The sequence below is a fragment of the Zingiber officinale genome, chromosome 11A (genome assembly GCF_018446385.1).
Source record: "Zingiber officinale cultivar Zhangliang chromosome 11A, Zo_v1.1, whole genome shotgun sequence".
NCBI classification, from domain to species: domain Eukaryota; kingdom Viridiplantae; phylum Streptophyta; class Magnoliopsida; order Zingiberales; family Zingiberaceae; genus Zingiber; species Zingiber officinale.
The window spans coordinates 16,539,162-16,562,836 of NC_056006.1; the positions used below are offsets into that span (position 1 = coordinate 16,539,162).

Below are 23,675 nucleotides of genomic sequence, written 5' to 3' on the forward strand. Positions count from 1 at the left end.
AAAATAAAATCCCTTTTAATGTGATGTGGCCGACCACACCAAGCTTGGGTTCAAGCTAGGGCCGGCCACACCAACTCAACTCACCCTATTTACTTGGCCGGCCCTAGCTTGGGTTCCAAGCTTGCTTGGTCGGCCCCAATAGGATGGGTATAAAGGTAGGTAAGAAGTGTATATGTGGTGGGTATAAATCTCTATATACAAGAGGCTACGATAGGGACCGAGAGGAGGAATTGGTTTTGGTCTCCCGATGAAATTAAGCTTCCCGTGTTCGCCCCGAACACACAACTTAACTTCATCAATAATAATTCATACTACTAAAGAATTATTATTGAACTACCGTACCAATCCCAAATTATATTTTGGGCTCCTTCTTATTATGAGTGTGTTAATCTCCCAGTATTTAAGATGTCGAATGTCCACTAATTAAATGAGTTACTGACAACTCACTTAATTAATATCTTAGTCCAAGAGTAGTACCACTCAACCTCATCGTCATGTTGGACTAAGTCCACCTGCAGGGTTTAACATGACAATCCTTATGAGCTCCTCTTGGAGTCTTTCTCAACCTAGATTACTAGGACACAGTTTCCTTCTATAATCAACAACACACACTATAAGTAATATTATTTCCCAACTTATCGGGCTTATTGATTTATCGAGCTAAATCTCACCCATTGATAAGTCAAAGAAATAAATACTAAATATATGTGTTTGTTATTATATTAGGATTAAGAGCACACACTTTCATAATAACTAAGGTCTAGTTCTTTTATCAAGTCAGTATAAAAAGAACTTACCTAAAATGATCCTACTCAATACACTTAGAGTGTACTAGTGTAATTTATTAGTCAAGATAAACTAATACCTAATTACACTACGACTATTCCGATGGTTTGTTCCTTTCCATCTTAATCGTGAGCAACTGTTTATAATTTATAAAGAACTGATAACATGATCTTCTGTGTGTGACACCACACATCATGTTATCTACAATATAAATTAATTGAACAACCACACTTAACAAATAAATGTAGGTATTTGACCATTGTGATTCTTTATTTCTAAATAAATGTTTATACAAAAGCTAGGCTTTTAGTATACACTCTAACAACGAGCACCCTGCGAGACAATGTCCGACCTCCCACATGACTACCATTGCATCCCAGAAGTATTTCTCGTAAAGTCTTGCCTGCCTCCTCCATATCCAGGCATTTAAGTAATGGCCTAGAAAAGGACCTTTTGTATAGTTGATCCCCTATCCTGACATAGGCATGAGCTTGTTTTCTGACTAGTCGTGATTCCTCTGTGTCAGCCGGTAAGGTACCCTGCAGAAGATAGCTGATCAGGGGTGCCCGCCAATCAATAGTTGCCTCCCTATTATTCTGCAAATCTATTTGAGCTATAAGGAAGGTTTGTGCCATTGATCTGTCCAACACCCAAGTGGTTAAGGAACTGGCCATCTTTGCTAGCTCATCCGCTTTCTCGTTCTCTGCCCTGGGTGATCTGTCCAACACCTAAGTGGTTAAGGAACTGGTTATCTTTGCTAGCTCATCCGCTTTCTCGTTCTCTGCCCTGGGGAACTTAGTTACTGTAACTTCTACAAATTCTTCCTCCATTTTCTCGTACGCTTCCCGGTATACTTGTAATTTATCACAATTTACCACAAAGTTGCCGGCCACTTGATGAGTTACTAGCTGAGAATCTGAGTAAATGATTACCCGGGCAGCCTCTACGTGTCGGGCTACCTGCAGTCCTGCCAACAAAGCCTCATATTCTGCCTCGTTGTTAGTGGCATGAAAATTCAACCGGACAACCAATTGAAGTATATCCCCTTGGGGAGATATCAACAAGACCCCGACCCCGCTTCCTTGGTGAGTTGTTGACCCATCCACATAGACCTTCCAGGTTTCTTCAGAGTTGGTCTGATGAATTTTCGTTAAAATATCTGCCAAGGCCTGCGCCTTAATGGCTGTGCGTGGCTGGTATTGTATGTCATATTCTCCTAGCTCCGTTGCCCACTTGATAAGCCGACCTGCCATTTCTATATTGGTCAGAGCTCTTCCCATGGTGCTATTGGTCATAATCATGATAGGGTGTGCCAGGAAGTATGGTCTTAACCGTCGAGCCATAAGAACCAATCCATAAACCAAATTTTCTAGGGTCGTATATCGGGATTCGACCCCTTTCAATAGGTGATTGAAGAAATACACCGACCATTGTACATTATCCTGTTCTTTAACAAGCACAACCCCCACGACCTCAGGGGTAGCAGACAAGTAAACCCACAGTGGTTCTTCGACAACTGGCTTGAATAAGGACGGTAGAGCCTCCAAATACTTCTTCAGCTCCTCAAAAGCTCGAGTACATTCTTCATCCCACTTGAACTTGGAGGCCTTTCTAAGCACTTTGAAGAATGGAGAAGCTCGGTCTGCAGATCTGGAAATGAACCTTGACAGGGATATTATTCTGCCTACCAGCTTCTGTGTTTCCTTCAAAGTCTGAGGAACCTGCATATCCCATAGTGCCTAAACTTTTTCTGGATTAGCCTCTATTCCTCGCTCGGTCACTAGATAACCCAAGAACTTTCCTCCTTTAGCTCCAAACAAGCATTTCACTGGGTTTAGCTTCAGCCCGTATTGCCGGAGAGTCCTACAGGTTTCCTCTACATCTGTGATCAGATTCACTGCAAAAGGGGACTTAATGAGCATATCATCCACATAAACCTCCACATTGCGCCCGATCTGCTCCCGAAAGATCTTATCCATCATCCTTTGATATGTGGCTCCTGCGTTTCTGAGACCAAAGAGCATGACCGTATAACAGAAAGTACCGTCAGCCGTAATGAAGCTAACCTTTTCTTGGTCCTCCACTGCTAAGGGGATCTGATGAAACTACTGATAAGCATCTAGCATGCAGATCCTTTCACAACCGGCAGTTGAGTCCACCATCTGATCAATCCGGGGCAGAGGATAGCAATCCTTAGGACTAGCTCGATTCTGATCTCTGAAGTCTATGCATACTCTCCACTTATTGTTGGGCTTCTTTACTAAGACCACATTAGAGAGCCAAGCTGGGAACTGCACCTCTCGGACGTGGCCTGCCTTCCTGAGCTGATCCACCTCGGCTCTGATTATTTTATTCTGGTCGGCCGAGAAGTTCCTTTTCTTCTGTTTGACCGGTCGGGCGTCCGGTAGTAGATGTAACTTGTGCTCCGCTACTTCAGGCTTGACTCCAAGTAACTCCTCTATAGACCATGCGAAGACATCCCGGTTGTGGATTAAGCATTGGACTAATTCTTCCTTGAGAGGAGGAGGCAGGTCGCTTGCTATGCAAGTTAGACTTTCAGGGCGTTCAGCATATAGTTGTACCTCCTCCCAGGGGATGGGTTCTTCAGCCATAGTCAGAGGCTCTTCCTGGACGGCATGAACTCCACCATCTTGCATCCTTTGATTCTTACGAGCTTCTACCCGGACCATATTAACATAGCATCTTGGGGAGACTTTCTGCTCTCCCTTAACTTCCCCGACCTGCTCGTCTACAGGAAATTTTATTTTTTGAAAAGGTAGAAATAGCAATCCTAAATTCATGCAGGGCGGGCCTTCCCAGGATGACGTTATAAGAGAAGGGGGAATCAACCACTATAAAAGTGCTCCTCCTAGTGCACACCAATGCCTCGGTGCCTAGAGATATGGTCAGCTTAATCTGACCCATTGACTTCACTTCATTGCCTGTAAAGCCGTATAGAGAGGTGGCCACGGGCTGGAGTTCAGTGGCATCGATCTGCATCTCCTCAAATGCGGTTCTGAACAAAATATTAACCGAGCTCCCGGTGTCAACGAAAACCCGGGCCACTCAACTATTGGCAATAATAGCTCTGATGATAAGGGCATCTTCGTGAGGCAACTCCAGGCCTTCCAGGTCTTGTGGCCCAAAGCTAATGATAGAGCCAACAGCCTGCTCTTGGCTGTATCCGACGGTGTGTACCTCCAAGCGACGCCTATGGGACTTGCGCGCTCTCCTCGAATCTCCATCAGTAGGGTCGCCTGAGATCATGCCTATCTCTCGAACAGCGGCGTTGCCTCTATTCTCGGCCTCCCTCGCTGCTTCTGGTTTTTCCCCCCGACCGGGTTGATGAGTACTGGGTCCGGCTAGGTCGGGGCGAGGTTGCCCAGCCTGTCCAGCCGTGGCTCGTTGCTCTTCCATTATCTTGAGTACTTGAGGGGCTAGCTCGGGCGGAGGTAAGCCTAACTCGACAGCCCACTTAGAATCCCGAGCGAACTGAAAACAATTATTAGTGTCATGAGTACGAGATCGATGATAGGTGCAATACCGAGTGTTCCACAGTCCAGGTCGGGGAGCGTGCACAGCTGCGACTCGGGGGGTCGGTCTAACCTCCGGACCGGGCTAGAAGATAGGCTTGGCTTCTCGAGCGCGTGGAAGAGGTTGATGGGGTGGTTGAGGTATCCTTCTTTCCGACTTATTGACAGATGGAGGTGGTCTCTCGGCTTTTCTCCCAGCCGCCTGTGCTTCTTCCACATTGATATAGCAAGCGGCTTTTTCCACCATCTCATCAAAATTCCAAGCGGGATTCTTGATGAGATCTCTAAAGAATTCTTCCTCTCCTAATCCATGGGAGAAAGCGCTCATCAGTATCTCTGAAGTGGCTATGGGGGCGTCCTGACCCACTTGGTTGAAGCGGTTGATGTAACTTCTTAAAGGTTCGGTCAGCCCTTTCTTAAGAGTGAAAAGGCAATGATCCGTCTTTTGATTTTTTTTTGTTGCTAGCGAAACGACGAAGGAATGCCATCTTGAAATCCAAGAAGCATGTGATGGATCATTGTGGTAACCCATCAAACCACTTTAGTGTCGAACCAGATAGAGTATTTAAGAAAACTTGACACTTGGCAGCATCACTATATTGGTGCAACAGGGCTGCATTCGTAAACTTACGTAGATGATCCTTCGGGTCTTTGCTCCCATCATATTCCCCGATCGACGGGGCCCTGTAGCCCTTAGGTAATTTTTCATTCAAAATCCTAGAAGAGAAGGGTACTTTCTCATCCGGATCTTCTGGGAGCACTTCTGGTATGATGAGAGCCTTTCCCTTCCTCGAGTGTCTGGGTAGGGAACTCTCAGCCATAGAGACTTGAGGTTGTTCTCTCTTAAGGCTGGGGCCATGGGGCCCTGGCTGATAATACCCCAGGTCAAGCTCGCGATAAGGAACCTGGGGAAACCCCTCGGACTGTTTTCTCTTAGAGCCCCTATCTGAAACAGGGATGGGTTCGTTGGAGGCTTAAGGAGCTGAGCGCAGTCGCGAAACGGTTGCTTGTTTCTCTGAGGCCGCTCACCTCTTGGCCTCCTTGAAGAGCTCGTATTCTCCCGCAGTCATGGTGACGTTGATGCGACTAGACTCCTCCATCTTTACATTCTGGAATAGGTTGTTGTGTTCCCACAGACGGCGCTAAATTTGATCCCGTCCAGAAGCTGAGTCGGATGAAGGCAGTAGCGGTGTCGCCGGTGTTGACGGAAAGTAGTTGGGCCTCCTGGATGACTTGGCAACCCATCAAAAGGATCCCATGAGCTGCTGACGACGGAGATGATGAAGTTGCTGCTCCTGTACACACTCAGACAAGCCCCCTAGGTGTTAGAGACCAGAAACCAGGGAAAAAGTCCCTGGGTCAGGCCCTCCGACGCTCAAGTCAGGTACTTTTTCCCCAGAAACACAGAGAAAGGACGAAAAGTAAAGACGAGTAAGAAATGACGAGTGAGCGTACCTGCGTAAGGGACAAAGCATCCTTTTTTATACTACAACGGATGTTTCTGGGGTATGGCGGGTGTCAGGGAATGTCGGCTGTCAGGCTGTCTGGCGGTGAATGACACACGACATCTTCTCATAGGCCGGTGGCAGGACCAAAGTGGTAATGAGCCCGACTGTTGGCATATTCCCTGACACTCTGATTATTCTTTGATAGACAGTTACGATTCCCTTGCTTGCTTGTCATGTAGTGCCTGGTATCCTCCACCCGTGATTGCTAAGCTGGGTCTTTGCACTTGCTAACCCCGATCTGATATCTTGCTAACCCCGATCTGATATTGCCTCCAGACCTGTACATCTAACCTTGTCCTATGCATCTCATATTGCGGACTCTCGACCGATCTTGCCTCTTATTTACATTACGTATCGCGCCCTGTATATCTTAGTTCGGTTCTGTTTATCCCGACTCCAAAGCTGTACGTCTGACTTCATCTAGCTCGACCTATATGTCTGTATCCAATTCTGCTTATCTTGGACCATGAGACTATAAATCCTGACCTGTATCTTTAGTTGGCATATCCTGACCTGCACGTTTCATCGATCCATGTATCCCAAGCCATAAGGCTATAAATCCCGACCTGTATCCTTGGCTAACACATCCCGACCTGTACGTTTCATCGATCCAAGTACCCTGAGCCATAAGGCTGTAAATCCTAACCTATATCCTTAGCTAACACATCTCGACCTGTACGTTTCATCGATCCAAGTATCCTGAGCCATAAGGCTATAAATCCTTACCTGTGTCCTTTGCTAATACATCCCGACCTGTATGTGTCATCGATCCACGTATTCTGAGCCATACGACTATAAATCCTGACCTGTATCCTTGGCTAACACATCCCAATCTGTACGTTTCATTGATCCAAGTATCATGAGTCATAAAGCTATAAATCCTGACCTGTATCCTTGGCTAATACATCCCGACCTGTACGTGTCATCGATCCACGTATTTTGAGCCATACGACTATAAATCCTGACCTGCATGCATCGGTTTGTTTCCGCTTATCTTGAGTTCCGACCTGTACTCTTTGATCCCTTTATCCAATGTCGTGAGGATATAAGTCCCGACCTGTATCCTCGGTAAGCACACTCCCGACCTGTACGTTTGTTCGTGTATCTTGTGCTGCAAGGCTAGAAGTCTCTGTTGGTGAAAGGTGCACCAAAATCAAACCTGAGTTTTGATGTTGTCAAAGGTTCAAGTTAAGTCTTATTAAGATCTGATGATTTGGCTAAGTGTGCAGGCTATTTACTCAATCAGGAAAGCCCTAGTCACGACCAGACAGTAAAGTCCAAGCAGGTATGGAGGACCCGATGTTTGACAGGTAGGTTGAGGTAAGCAACTAGAATGGAGCGACAGTGAGGTCGTGTTCCTGAAAGGAACAACCTAAGGTCGCTGATCTAACTGAAGAAACCGAGAAGGTTTTCAAGTTGAGATCAAGACAGTCCTAACTGTTATACTCATGCATATTACTACACATGTATTATAACTATGCTAACTTTGTTTTGCAAGAATATTATTGTTAGATTGAACTAACTTTGTATTGTAGAATCATATGACCCCTTGAGCTTCAAAGGGTCATAACTTTGACTCAGGACTCAGAATCAGGCTCTGTCAGCGGCCACGCGACCAGCACTCAGAAAGCTTCATTTGCAGTCGACTGAACAGGAGGTTCAGTTGACCGAAAAAGGCTTTTTATCAGCCGACCGAAAAAAGGTTCGGTCGGCCGAACATGCAAATTTGGCAAAATAGTTCAGGGTAGCAAACATGGTATCACAGCATGATCGGTCGACCGAAAAAGAGGTTCGGTCGACCGAACGATCAATATTAAAGGCGCAGTAAATGTATATCATGACAAATCTCGACGAACAGGGAAGGAGCCCGTTCGGTCGACTGAACCCTTAATGAGTAGTTAATGCGAAAGATCGAGCCAGTGTTAAACTCCAGCCAGGAAGGAAGGGAGTGGGTTCGGTCGACCGAACAGAGGGATCAGTCGACCGAACGTCCATTACACCTATAAAAGGAGACTCGAAGTCTGAGGCTGAACAACTCTCTTTGATCGACTCAAGTTCTTTTCTGCAAGCAACACGTGCTACAAGTCTCTATCAGCTCAGCAAGCCACACCATCTGGAAGTGCTGACCAAAGCTTCAACTGCATTATTTGTCGGTATAATTTTTATTTAAGCTTGCATTGTAATTCACTTAAGTAAGATAGTAGGTTGTTACTATCTTGCTCATTTGTACGATCTGCTTCTTTCCGAGGATTTCGGAAAGAAGGGTTATAGTTGATTGCCCAATCGGTGTAGTCAAGGACCGCGGGCCTTCGAGTAGGAGTCGATGTAGACTCCGAACGAAGTAAACAATCCTATCTCTTTACTTTCCGCTGCACAACTTTGTTTTGAAAAGACTAAAGGAAAAGTTTTTAAAAGGCGCGATCTTCCCCCCCCCCCCCCCCCCCCCCTCTATCGCTCTCATTCGATCTATCAATTGGTATCAGAGTCTGGTAGCTCTGAAATTACTTAACCGTTTTTCAAGCAACTTTAAAAACTTTTTCTTTTGCTTTAAAAGTGTTTTCTTTAATTCTTAAGTTTTTTTTTCTTTCTTTATCTCGCACTGCTAATCCCAAGACAAAAGTCTTCGAAATTCCTTTTGTTTCTCAATTTTTTGTGCAAGAACAAATGGCACAATTCGAGGGATATTCGACCGTGCGTCCTCCGCTATTCGATGGAAGTGATTTCTCATACTGGAAAAAGAGGATGGAAGTTTTTCTCAAAACAAACATTGATCAATGGCTTATTATCCGATGCGGCTACACATCACCAGTCAACAATCCAGAGGAATGGACAAAAGAAATAAAGAAGAAAGTACAAATTGATTCAAGGACACTCAACACTCTACAATGTGGATTATCAAAAGAAGAATTCAAACGAGTCGACCCTTTCGACAATGCAAAAGATTTGTGGGATAAGTTAAGTAAACTACATGAAGGGACAAATGATACAAAGGTAATAAAGCGTGATCTTTTATTAAATTCATTACTAAATATTAAAATGCTAGATGGTGAGTCGACAAGCCAACTACACATGAGGATTAAAGACATCCTCAATGGACTGCATATCATCGGCCATCAACTTGAGAATCGTGATATCATCAGGTATACACTTAACTCATTCCCTCGAAACTCCTTATGGGCATCTATTATAGATGACTATAAAGTTGCGAAGGATCTTTCCATTATTAAATTAATTAGACGAACTATTTTGTGAATTAACATTACATGAGCAGACTAACTTGAGTCAAGCCAAGAAAGGGTTAGCTTTGTATGCAGGGCCAAACAAGGAAGCTAAGCCCCGAACAAAACTAGAACCAAAGCACTTGAGTCATATAGCATTTATGGCAAAGACTGAAGAGTCCGAATCCGAGTCTGAAGATGAGTATGAGTCAGAGTCCGATGACGAGTCTGAGATAAGCCATGGATTTTCATCAATTTCAAAAGGACACGATAAGGTAGCTTTTAATTCAAAGTCTGAAATGTTGAAAGTAATTAAATGCTTGTTTAAAAAATTAACAAAATTTGAAAAACAAAATAACTTGCTACTTAAGGAAATAGACCACCTTAAGGAACAAGTTAACTTGAGTAACTCGACTAATCCAGTTCAAGTTGGAACTTCGACTCAAGTTACAAAACTTGAGGAAGAAAATTCCAACTTGAAAAGACAAGTCGAGCAACTCAAGGAAATGTTGGAAAAGTTCGAACTAGGATCCAAGTGTCTAAATATGATACTTGGGTCGCAACGAGCTGTGTACAACAAATTGGGACTCGGCTATAAACCAAATAAAACAAACAAACCATACTTGTCTTTAATCAGTCAAAATGTTAGAAGTCAAGTCCAAGCATGGGTTCCAATAAAATGTTTAACCAAACTAATCAAACCAAATTTTTATTTGATCCCTAAGAGTCAAATTCATTACTTAGATAGACCTTATCTAAGCTATGACTCAGGGGGAGCAAGTAGAAAAATAATACAACCAACTTGATTAACCAAACTCATACACTTAGGATTAGGTTTATTTTTCTGCTTAGAATGGTTAGATGAAAAAGGTTTACCAAACCCTACAACATAGCATCGGAATGGATTGGGATGATAGTACGTCAAGGAAACTTTGTCGAAGGCATGTCTAGGCTGAATATGGAATTCTACCTGGTGCACTAGACTTAGTGGATCTGACCGAAGCTACCGCAGTCAAACATGGGCTAGTTAGACCAAAATTTGGTATTAAGTTTTTTCGGCGGGAACAGTTTGGAAAGTCTTCAGCAAGTGGTCCACCGTTGATACACAAGAATGTCATATGTCTTGCCACTGAACTGAAAACTTATTCTTAGGAAGCCTGCTTGATTAACCCAAAGCTAAGTTTGAATCTAACATGGGTTCAATAACCTTTTTCAATAAATAAATAATTATTTTAAAAATTATTTTTAAAATTATTTTAAAACATAATTAAAATTATTTTAAAACTTAATTAAAATTATTTTAAAACTTTTTTAAAAAACTTAATTTAAAAATTATTTTAAAACTTAATTTAAAAATTATTTTAAAACTTAATTAAAAATTATTTTAAAACACAATTAAAATTATTTTAAAACATAATTAAAATCATTTTAAAACTTAAAAATTATTTTACAAACTTAATTAAAAATTAGTTTAAAACTTAATTTAAAAATTATTTTAAAACTTAATTTAAAAATTATTTTAAAACTTAATTAAAAATTTATTTTAAAACTTAATTAAAATTATTTTAAAACTTAAAAATTATTTTAAAAACTTAATTAAAAATTACTTTAAAACTTAAATAAAAATTATTTTAAAAACTTAATTAAAAATTATTTTAAAACATAATTAAAATTATTTTAAAACTTAAAAATTACTTTAAAACTTAATTAAAAATTAATTTAAAAATTATTTTAAAAACTTAATTAAAAATTATTTTAAAACTTAATTTAAAAATTATTTTTAAACTTAATTTAAAAATTATCTTAAAACTTAATTAAAAAATTATTTTAACACTTAATTAAAAAATTATTTTAAAACTTAATTAAAATTATTGAAAACCTAATTAAAATTATTTTAAAACTTAATTAAAAAATTATTTTAAAACTTAATTAAAATTACTTTAAAACATAATTAAAAATTATTTTAAAACATTATTAAAATTATTTTAAAACTTAATTAAAAATTATTTTTAAAACCTAATTAAAAAATTACTTTAAAACTTAATTTAAAAATTATATTAAACTTAATTAAAAAATTAAATTAAAACTTAATTAAAATTATTTTAAAACTTAATTAAAAAATTATTTTAAAACTTAATTAAAATTATTTTAAAACTTGATTAAAATTATTTAAAAACTTAAAATTATTTAAAAACTTAATTAAAATTATTTTAAAACTTAATTACAATTATTTTAAAACTTAATTTAGATTATTTTAAAACTTAATTAAAATTATTTAAAAACTTAATTAAAATTATTTTAAAACTAATTAAAATTATTTTAAAACTTAATTATAATTATTTTAAAATTTAATTAAAATTATTTTTAAAACTTAATTAAAATTATTTTAAAACTTAATTATAATTATTTTAAAACTTAATTAAAATTATTTTAAAAACTTAAATAAAATTATTTAAAAACTTAATTAAAATTATTTTAAAACTTAATTTAAATTATTTAAAAACTAAATTAAATGAATTAATCAACTTGCTCAATAAATTACCTCTTAATTAATCAAATCATTTAAAACTGAAATTAATTATTAAAGTTGAATTAATCAACTTGCTCAATTAATCTAATTTAGGAAATAAATGAATCAATTATTCTTAATTAATAAATTAATTACTAACCCTAAATTAATTATGTTTAAGTCAATCAATGCTAATTAAATTGTTTTAAATAGTTAACTTAAAAATCAACTTTAAATTAATCCTTAATCAATTAAATCTATTTTAAATTATACAATAAATTAGAAACTAAATAAATCATTAAAGTTTTAAACCTAATTTATTTAATTCAAACAATAATTAAATCATTAATTAATTTGAAGTTAACTTTACAAATCTAATTACCACAAAATTCAAACTAATCCAAATTTAATTCTCAACTTAATCAATTAATCTAAAATTGATTAACAACTTAAACTAATCAACGTATTTTATTAATTTAAATTTAATCCTAAATTAATTAAGTGGACTTTAGGTCCAACATATATTTTTCATATCTCGCTTGGACTTTAGATTATTATTTAATTAAGTGGGAGCATCAACATCATTTCAAAACCAATCTTTCCTAGAATCTTTCAAAATTCATATTTTCAAAACTTATTTCTTTTAGACTTATGGATTTTAAAATATATTTCAAAATTCTCTTTCCAAAATATTTCAAAAATTATACACTTATTTTCCTAAAGAAGTATAAATGTTCTTAATTAAACAATTTTTTTGCTTCAACCTTTCAAAACCTAACTTTTGCATCAAAGTTTCTTCTTCAAAATTTGACTTAGATTTTTTAAAAAAAAAAAATCTAAAGACTAATTATTCAAACCTAACTTTTTCTCTTGAAAAAATTTCTAACTTTCAAAGTTTTTCTTAGATAATTTTTCGAAAATACATTTTCAAATAGTTTTAACTTAATAATTCAAAGCTTAGATATTTTATGGATTTTTATAAAAAAAACTTTTTTGTATTATTATTTTCAATTGAATAACTTCTAACTTATACTTAGAGAATCTTGATTTCAAAAATTTTCAAATGAGTTTTCTAACTCAAACTTAGGTTTTCTCTTAAACTACTTCAAACATGTTAGTTGGTATTACCCCTATTTTTTATGTGTGTCAAAGGAGGAGAGATAGTAAATTTAGAGGGAGTTATTGAACTCAAGGGGAGAGTTAAATGTTTGTTTACTTAACTCTGCATATTTTAAACTTAACTGTGAACCTTGGTTGCGAAACATCAAAAAGGGGAAGATTGTTGGTGCAATGTGCACCAGAATCAAACCTGAGTTTTGATGTTGTCAAAGGTTCAAGTTAAGTCTTGTTATGATCTGATGATTTGGCTAAGTGTGCAGGCTATTTGCTCAATCAAGAAAGCCCTAGTCACGGCCAGACAGTAAAGTCCAAGCAGGTCTGGAGGACCCGATGTTTAACAGGTAGGTTGAGGTAAGCAACTGGAATGGAGCGACAGTGAGGTCGTGTTCCTGAAAGGAACAACCTAAGGTCGCTGATCCAACTGAAGAAACCGGGAAGGTTTCCAAGTTGAGATCAAGACAGTCCTAACTGTTATACTCTTGCATATTACTACTCATGTATTATAACTATGCTAACTTTGTTTTGCAGGAATACTATTGTTATATCGAACTAACTTTGTGCTGTAGAATCATATGACCCCTTGAGCTTCAAAGGGTTATAACTTTTGACTCAGAACTCATAATCAGGCTCTGTTAGTGGCCACGTGACCAGCACTCAGAAAGCTTCATTTGACCAAAGGTTTAGTCGATTGAACAGGAGGTTCAGTCGACTGAACAGGAGGTTCAGTCGATCGAAAAAGGCTTTTTATCAGTCGACCGAAAAAAGGTTCGGTCGACTGAACAGGCAAATTTGGAAAAACAGTTTAGGGTCGCAAACATGGTATCACAGCATGATCGATCGACCGAAAAAGAGGTTTGGTCGACCGAACGATCAATATTAAAGGCGCAGTAAATGCAGATCACGGCAAATCTCGACGAACAGGGAAGGAGCCTGTTCAATCGACCGAACAAGGGGATCGGTCGACCGAACCCTTAATGAGCAGTTAATGCAAAAGATTGAGCCAGCGTCAGACTCTAGCCAAGAAGGAAGGGAGCAGGTTCGGTCGACCGAATAGAGGGATCAGTCGACCGAACGTCCATTACACCTATAAAAGGACTCGAAGTCTGAGGCTGAACAACTCTCTCTGATCGACTCAAGTTCTTTTCTGCAAGCAACATGTGCTACAAGTTTCTATCAGCTCAGCAAGCCACACTATCTGGAAGTGCCGACCAAAGCTTCAACTGCATTATTTGTCGGTATAATTTTTATTTAAGCTTGCATTTTAATTCACTTATATAAGTAAGATAGTAGGTTGTTACTATCTTGCTCATTTGTACGATTTACTTCTTTCTGAGAATTTCGGAAAGAAGGGTTATAGTTGATTGCCCATCGGTGCGGTCAAGGATCGCGGGCCTTCGAGTAGGAGTCGACGTAGACTCTGAACGAAGTAAATAATCCTGTCTCTTTACTTTTCGCTGCACAACTTTGTTTTGAAAAGACTAAAGGAAAAGTTTTTAAAAGGCGCGATATTCACCCCCCCCCCCTCTATTGCTCTCATTCGATCTATCAGTCTCGACCTGTATCCTTAGTAAGCACACTCCCGACCTATACATTTGTCGATGTTTCTTGTGTCGCAGGGCTAGAAGCCCAACCTGCATCCTTGGTTGGCCAATCCCGACCTGTACGCTATGTCCTGGGCCACAAGGCTAGAATCCCCGACCTGTATCCTTGGTTGGTCAATCCCGACCTGTACGTTAGATCTGTATAGTGACCTGCTTCTATCCTTTGTTATCCATGGTTTGTATTCCCCAACCTGTACGCCAGATCTGTATACCGATCTACTTCTATCCTCTGTAATCTATGGTTCGTACCCCTCGACTTGTAAGCCAGGTCTGTTCTGCGCTAAAGGCCCTTCCTTCCGCACCTTTACTTAGCATGTGGGCCCAGTCCTTAGCTGTACCTGGCCTGTGGGTCCTGCCCTTGATTGCCATCGAGGCTGGATCTTGTCCAACTTGTAATCTTATCCTTTGACTGCCCCATCAGCTGAGACTCTGACCATGACCACGCAAGCTTGACTTCTGACTTCCACAGGGGCTAGACTTTTGACCATCCCATGGGATTGACTTTTGACCACGTCATCCGCCTGACCCCCTTCTCATGCACCGTATCATATATGTTAAACGTTGCATCAGTTGCAACGTCAGGAATATGAAGGGGGTGCACATTCACCTTCATCTTCCTCCATTGAAAGCAGTCATCAAGGCATCGGTTGGTAACCGATGCCTTGCTTGCTATATATGATGGTGTCCAAGGCAATCTGATGAGAGGAGAGGAGCGCAACGAAGGTGATTAGAGAGCTTTGCGAGGTGATCAATGAACAGAGGAGAACACCCAATGGTTGGGATTTGGCTCGTAAACTTTGGAGCACTTTCTGATTGCCCCGTGATTGTGCTTCCGATAGCGGCTGCCCACTTCGACTGCCAGCGTCTTCAGTTGTGACTTCGGGAGATCACTATGAGTGATTATAATTACCCCCATTATTTTATTTTTGTTTAGTTTCGATTTTCATGTTGTCAAAAAATTTTTACTATAATGGTATCAGAGTATAGTTCTGAAAGCATGAAAATCAACACGAAGATCACTCTCGCGTTTTTCTTCTTCTGCAGCGAAGAAGATGATGAACAGTAAACACTGTTCATCAATTGAATCGATTAACCAATCGATTCAATTAAATTGAATCGATTGAATTTTAGTTTCAATCGATTCAAAAATCGCGATCAGTGCTTTTTGACGAAGCACAGTAAAAAAAAATGTGCACTCATTGAATCGATTCTTCAATCGATTAAAGAGAAAATAAATGGAATGAACAGTGTCATTTGTATGAAGCACAGTGAGTTGTGCTTTGCATACAAAAAGAAAAAAAAAACGTGAACATTTTTTTTTTAATGATACTGTTTTTCTTGCAGGGGATATCACTAAAAACATAAATTTTTGTTAAATGTTAATTAAATATATTTATTAATTAATTAAATATATACTGAAATGTATTATTAATTAATAAATAAATATTTAATTAATTTATGATTCAATTTACCAAAAATGGAACCAGACCAACTTGTCCAATCAAATCCAAGTCTGGTTTAAATTATTAATTGATTTAAGTAGACCAGTTTGATTCAATGATATTTAGATCTGGTTCAAATTATTTGTTGGTTTAACCAGTTCAATTTATTATTGAATTAATTGGGGTGAGTTTGATTACAGAAGTTGGGCTGATCAAATATGACCGGATTAGTTCCGTTGTGTCAGATTTGATCAAAAACATTAGATTTGTTCTAATGGGTCAGACTTAATCCAATGGGCATTGGATGAATCAAACGAACCTAAGTTTGATCAATAAATCTGAGATTGACTCAAATGAGCTTAAACAATAACAGAACATAGGTTAGAAATCTCTATCCAATTAGATTAGTTCTAATGAGGACAATAGACTAAGTTTAAGATCCGGATTCCTGATTGACCGATCCAATGTGTCAGTCACATGAGACTCCCCAAAATAAGGAAATTTGTTTTTCTTAATTGCTTGTGCATTCTGTATATTTTGTTCTATATGTGGAAATTGAATTAGACCGATTTATGTTACTGGTCTGTCGATTTTGTACTGACATCATGATTTTCATTTCCAGATACAAAGAATGATATACATGATGATTGGTCGCTATGAATGACAACATGAGCTATGGGAGGAGATCAAGAAGCTGGAATATAACTCGGATCACGGAGTCGGTAGGCTTATTGGTTGACTTGATTGGTTGTTCTGGAATATCAATCAAGAAGGGTATCCAATCCAAGAAACAGAAAGAAGATGGTCTATGGTTTATTCATTATCGGAACATCTAAGGCAAATAGCATTCCAACTTTGGAATAAGTCTGATGGGCACATCTCATATTCAGAGATGTGCAAACAGGTACTTCATTTGGAATGGGGTCCTGATGAATCTGAAGAGAATCCAGATCTCGAAGATATAGACCTCGAAAAATCTGAGGAGGATCTAGAAATGGATTCTGAAGATTTAAAGGAGGATCCAAATCCCGAAGAATCTGAAGATGATCCGGAAATGAACCTCGAAGAATTTGAAGAGGATCCAAAAATAGATCCTGAAGATTTTGAGGAGGATCTAGAGATGGATCCAGAAGAATCAGAGGAGGATCCTCAAGAATGTGTAGAAGATCCAGAAATGGATATGATGGATACATCTGAAGTTGATCCACCCATTATAGAATCCAGGATGAATGGGATGCAATTACCCACTGCTCTAGCATTTATCTTAGTGGGAGTAGTGCTAGCTTATCTAGTTTATTAGTGTTCTATTTACTGTCGTTATGTATGAACAGTGTTAGCTCATCTAGTTTTTGAGTCATGTAATAATTTCTGTCATTATGTACAAACAGAGTTACGATAAATGAAAAGTTATGTTATATGTTAACAAACTTGGAAATGATTAGTTCATTTCATGACATGATTAGTTCATGTGAATATGATTCATTCATATATCCATATGATTAGTTCATATGAAAAATGATTAGTTCATTTTAATAATGATTCGTTCATTAGATGGGATATGTGTAATATGATTGATCAGTGTTGATTAGATTAGAACATATAAATGATGAGTGGAAACAATGTTATCACTTGATTTTGTAAACTAACTCTAATTTACACCAAGTCAATAAATAATTGCATATATATGAATTACACTGAAATAATAAATAATGTGTTTATTTATGTAGATCACTACAACTAAAAACATCATAGCTGAACTCAATAAGGGTGAGAAATTATATGGGGATAACTACAAAATTTGGCACCTCAAGATACAATACGTTCTTGAGGAACAAGAAGTTCGAGAGGTTGTAAATTAATTCTTGGAGGAACTAGTTGATGGTTTTACAGCACAGCACAGACGTGACCTTAATGCCTATAAGGCATGGAAAAGGAAGGACTTCATTGCTAAGGGTATATTGATTAGTTCAATGGTGGATGACCTGGTATTTGAGTATGAGCCATTACCATTTGCTCATGCTGTCTGGGTAGCCCTTAGAGAGAAGTACAGTGGAGTCAGTCTGAGTAAGCTTCGTCGTCTAACTATCAAGTTTGATAACTGTAAAAAGCGCTCGAATGTTACCATGGCCCAACATCTCAGGGAGATGGGTAACATGATTCGAGAACTTAAGACTGCTGGTTATGCGTTGACCGATGAACAACAGGTTCAGGCAGTTATCCGTTCCCTTCCTGATTCTTGGGAAACGATGAAACATAACCTGACCCATAGTGAGAGTATCAAGACTTTCACTGATGTCTCACGCCATGTGGAACTTGAGGAGGAGAGGATTGAATCCGCAAGGATTTCGGGTCAAGCTTTTGTAGCTGAAGGTTCTGGTTCCAAGAATAAGAACAAATGGTTTAAGAAAGGAAAGGGAAAAGGAAAGGAGGCTAATGTTGTTGCTGCGAAAAACCAAATCAAGAAGAAAGGAAAGAAATATGGACAGAAACCTAGGAGCAAGTTGACTTGCTTCAACTGTGGCAAGAAGGGTCATTTTGCTTGGGATTATACTGAGCCTAAAAAGGTAGATCCATTTTTGTCTTCTTTCCACGAGCAATATGTTGCAAGTATAGTGTTGTTAGCTGAGTCATATCCTTTGTGGATTGTAGATTCAGGAGCAATGAACCACGTAGCTCGTGATCGAGCTACATATGTGGAGTACCGTCGGGTACCAACTGGCAATAAATAGATATATGTAGGAAACAATGCAAGAATTGAAGTCAAAGAAATTGGCACTTACAAGCTCAACTTACATGGTGGAGGCACCTTATTTCTACATGATGCCCTATACGCTCCTGAGATTCGATGGAATCTGGTTTCCGTTATTTGTCTTCTTGATTTATGTTACAATGTAAATTTTTATAGTCGTTGTGTGGAACTTCGAATTAACTCTGTGTTAATTGGGTATGATTTTGTAACAAATAGTTTTATGGTTCTTGATGTAGAACCAAATAATAATGATGGTTGTTTTTCAAACATTTCTCTTACTAGTAATGTTGATGTTAATGATGAAATTTGGCATGCTAGATTAGGACATATAGGACAAGAACGAATGAATAGATTAGCAAAGGAGGGCCTCTTAGGCACTCATGCTAAGATTAACTTGTCTATATGTGAGCATTGTCTTGTTGGAAAGACGACTAGAAAACCGTTTGGTAAGGCTATTAGGGTTGAATCACCATTGTAATTAATTCATTCAGATATTTGTAGTCCAATGAATATGAAGGCCAGAAATGAGAGTTATTATTTCATTATATTTATCGATGACTTCACACGCTTTGGTCATGTGTATTTGATTTCTCATAAATTTGAAGCATTGGATTGCTTTATTCGTTACTTGAACGAAGTTGAGAATCAATTGGAATGTAAGGTTAAAACCTTGCGCACTGACCATGGAGGAGAATATTTGTCTAATCAGTTCAAGATAATATATAATGAGAAAGGGATTATTAGACAGGTGACTATCCCTGGAACTCCACAGCAAAATGGGGTTGCTGAAAGAAGAAATAGGACTATTCTTGAAATGGTTAGGTCTATGATGGCGCGGACTAATTTGCCAATCTCCTATTGGGGAGATACATTATTAGTTGTGACCTATATACTTAACAAAGTGCCTTCAAAGTCAGTTCCATCTACCCCACATGAACGTTGGACAGGCAGAAAGTCGGATTTGAGTAATTTGAGACCTTGGGAGTCAGCTGCTTACGTTCATGATAAGACTCACGAATATGAAAAATTAGGACCTAGAGGTAAGAAGTGTATCTTTATAAGGTACTCTGAGACTTCTAAGGGTTATGTTTTTATTGGTGAGTGACAAGATGGAACCATCTCTAAAATAGAGTCAAGAGATGCTACTTTTCTAGAAACTAAGTTCCCAACACGAGGTGAAGTTGATAAGATAATTCCTCTATATGAGATAGAGGAGGAGGATAATGTTCCTTTATCAACAGATCAGGAGATGCCTGAATCTAGTCAACCGAGTGGGAGTAATTTGCCACTGAATGAGTAAGTTTCTCAATAGTCTAACCTTTGAAGAAGTAGTCATCAGATTATTCCTCGGAGAAGGTTTGATATTGAGAATGAGGCATTGATGGTTCTCCCAATTGATGATGAGGAACCTCGAACAGTTGGGGAAGCTTTGAGAAGCTAAGTTAGAAAAGAATGAAAAATTGCAATGGATGAAGAAATGGAGTCAATGAGAAAAAATCAAGTTTGGGATTTAGTCGATCTTCCTCCAGGTCGAAGGGCTATTGGGAATAAGTGGATTCTCAAAGTAAAGAGGAAAGTAGATGGATCAATTAATCGATACAAAGCTCTATTAGTTGCAAAAGGATATACCCAAATGGAGGGTATTGACTTTGAAGAGACATTTTCCCCAGTTGTGAAGTTTGTGTCAATATGTGTCGTCCTAGATATACCCAAATGATGGTTCTCCCAGTTGATGATGAGGAACCTCGAACAGTTGAGGAAGCTTTGAGAAGCTCAGTTAGAAAAGAATGAAAAATTGCAATGGATGAAGAAATGGAGTCAATGAGAAAGAATCAAGTTTGGGATTTAGTCGATCTTCCTCCAGGCCGAAGGGCTATTGGGAATAAGTGGATTCTCAAAGTAAAGAGGAAAGCAGATGGATCGATTAATCGATACAAAGCTCGATTAGTTGCAAAAGGATATACCCAAATGGAGAGTATTGACTTTGAAGAGACATTCTCCCCAGTTGTGAAGTTTGTGTCAATACGTGTCATCCTAGCTATAGTAGCACAATATGACATGAAATTATATTAGATGGATGTAAAAATGACTTTCCTTAATGGTAATCTTGACGAAGAAATCTATATGGTACAACCAGAAGGTTATGTTGCTGAAGGCCAAGAGAAAAGAGTATGTAAACTTTGGAAGTCTATATATGGGCTAAAGTAAGCGTCAAGACAATGGAACATAAGATTTAATGAAGTAATATTATCTTATGGTTTCGAAATGATCAATGAGGATCATTGTGTTTACCTAAGAAAAGGAAAAAAGAAAGTTTGTCATTTTATCATTATATGTTGATGATATGCTAATAGCTAGAAATGACATAAAGTGTGTGATAGAAGTCAAAAGCTGGCTTTCATCACAATTTGACATAATAGATATGGGAAAAGCAGAGTACATCTTAGGAGTGAAGATCGTTAGAGATCGATCAAAGAGGCTTTTGGGTTTATCTCAAAAAGCTTATATCACTAAGATGCTGCAATACTTCAATATGTCAGATTGCAATGTTGAACATACGCCTATAGTGAAAGGTATTATCTTGAGCAAAAGTATGTATCCCAAGACTCCTGAGGAAATAACCGAAATGAAGAAGAAACCATATGCCAGTGCCCTTGGTAGTTTGATGTACACTATGTTGTGTACCCGTCTCGATATAAGCCATGTTGTTGGCTTAGTTAGTCGTTTCCAGTTGATATGGGTTAGGTTTCATGGATCCCCGATAAGGAAGGGAAAGGAGATAACCAAACGGAGCAGATAGATCAATATCGGTCAAGATAAATCTCAAAGGAGGTAGGCCAATATCGGTCGGGATATACCTCCAAATAAACAGGCCAGTACCGATCAAGATATACCTTCAAGGAGGAAGGCTCATATCGGCCGGGATATACTTCAAAGGAGGTAGGCCAATATCGACCGGGATATACCTCAAAAGAGGTAGGCCAATATTGATCAGTATATATCTCAAAGGAGGTAGGCCAATATCGGCCGGGATATACCTTAAAGGAGGTAGGCCAATATCGGCTGGGATATACCTCAAAGGAGGTAGGCTAATATCGGCCGGGATATACCTCAAAAGAGGTAGGCCAATATCGATCAGCATATATCTCAAAGGAGGTAGGCCAATATCGGCCGGGATATACCTCAAAGGAGGTAGGCCAATATCGACCAAGATATACTGTTGGTTGCTACTCGGAAAACCTAATAGTTCCACTGTACAAAAATTTTGTACAAAGGTCTGAACCTTTTCCTAGCTACCACGTGTTCTTTTAAATTAAACTTGGATCGCCTGCGGAACTTAACACGTTTGATCCAAAGTTTAATCTATTTGTTCTTTTAGGTTTAGACTCGGATCTCCTGCGGAACTTAACACGTTCGATCCAAATCACTTAGGTTATTAATTTCATTAAATATTAATTTCCAAAATTGGCTTCCAGTACTGACGTGGCGAGGCACATGGCCTTCTTGGATATGGGAACAACCACCACAGACTAGACAAAGCCTTTTAAGGAAAGTTAATATTTAATTTCCATAAATAACTTTAGGTCAACCGAAAAGAACAATCAAATCACAAGGGGAAAAAAACAAAAGAACACAACATCAAAAACAAATTCGAAATACTAGAATCGGATGCCTCTTGTATTTGGTATTATTTCCAAAAATAACTAGTATGATGCGGAAAGGAAAAATACTAGTTATACCTTTTAGAAAGACCTCTTGATCTTCTACCGTATTCCTCTTCTAACCTCGGACGTTGTGTGAGCAACGATCTTCCGAGATGAGAACCACCAAGCACCCTCTTCTTCCTTACAAGTTTCGGCCATCAAAACTTCTCCTAGGATGAAGAGGTTCGGCCACCACCACCATGCTCCAAGGGATGCTAGAAACAAAACTTTCTTTCTCTCCTTCTTCTTCTTCTTCTCTAAACTTGATCCGGCCACCATATGAATCTCTACAAGAAGGATGAGGTTTGGCCATCAAAGAGAAGAGAGGAGGAGAGGATGGCCGGCCACACCAAGGAAGAAAAAGAGGGAGAAAATAGAATTGAGTTATTCGCCATGAAGCCTTCTCTACCCCCTCTTTTATAATCCTTGGTCTTGGCAAATAAGGAAAATTTAATAAAAACTTCCTTAATTCTTTTGCCATTGAAAAGGAAAATTTATTTAATTAAAAACAATTTTTCTTTTCAATTTACAATGGTCGGCCACACCATAAAATTTCCAAGCAAATAAAATTTTAAACACAAATTAAAACTTCCTTATTTGCTTCCAGAAATTTATAAAAAATTTTTCCAATAATTTTTCCCTTCATGATTGGTTAAAAAGGAAATTTTATAAATTAAAATCTTTCTTTTAACATGTGGATAAAAATAAAGTTATCTCTAAAAATTAAAATCTCTTTTAATCTACAAATAAGGAAAGATATTAAATCTTTTCTTAATCTTTTGTAGAAACTAATAAAAGAGAATTTTTAATTTTTAAACTTTCTTTTAAATAATAAACATGATTAATAGGAAAGTTTTTACCAAAATTAAAATCAACCTTTTAATCTACAAATAAGGAAAGAGATTTAGCTCTTCTCTTAATCTTTTGTAGAATCTTATAAAAGGAAAGATTTAAATTTTTAAACTCTCTTTTAAATCATGTTATCCACATAAGAAAAAAATTTTAAATTAAAATTCCTTTTTATTTTAATAGGGCCGGCCACCTAAGCTTGAGTTCAAGCTAGGGCCGGCCACATGAATTCACCCATGAACCAAACCATGGCCGGCCCTAGCTTGGTCTCCAAGCTAGCTTGGCCGGCCCCTATAGGATGGGTAAGAAGGTAGATATGTGGTGGGTATAAATCTCTATATACAAGAGGCTACGATAGGGACCGAGAGGAGGAATTGGTTTTGGTCTCCCGATGAAATTAAGCATCCCGTGTTCACCCCGAACACACAACTTAACTTCTTCAATAATAATTCATTCCACTAAAGAATTATTATTGAACTACCGCACCAATCCCAAATTACATTTTTGGGCTCCTTCTTATTATGAGTGTGTTAGTCTCCCTGTGTTTAAGATGTCGAATGTCCACTAATTAAGTGAGTTACTGACAACTCATTTAATTAATATCTTAGTCCAAGAGTAGTACCACTCAACCTCATCGTCATGTTGGACTAAGTCCAC

At 38.0% G+C, this 23,675-nt stretch overlaps 1 protein-coding gene across 1 annotated transcript; it reads right to left on the reverse strand.

Moving 5' to 3' along the window:
* Positions 1-1,514: 1,514 nt before the first annotated feature.
* On the reverse strand, positions 1,515-3,476 carry LOC122031262. The gene is made up of 2 exons (XM_042590396.1): positions 3,048-3,476; positions 1,515-2,507 (listed from the first exon to the last, which is right to left on the reverse strand). Exons 1-2 carry the CDS (start codon positions 3,474-3,476, stop codon positions 1,515-1,517), a joined length of 1,422 nt encoding a protein of 473 aa, XP_042446330.1.
* Between the last annotated feature and the right edge of the window lie 20,199 nt (positions 3,477-23,675).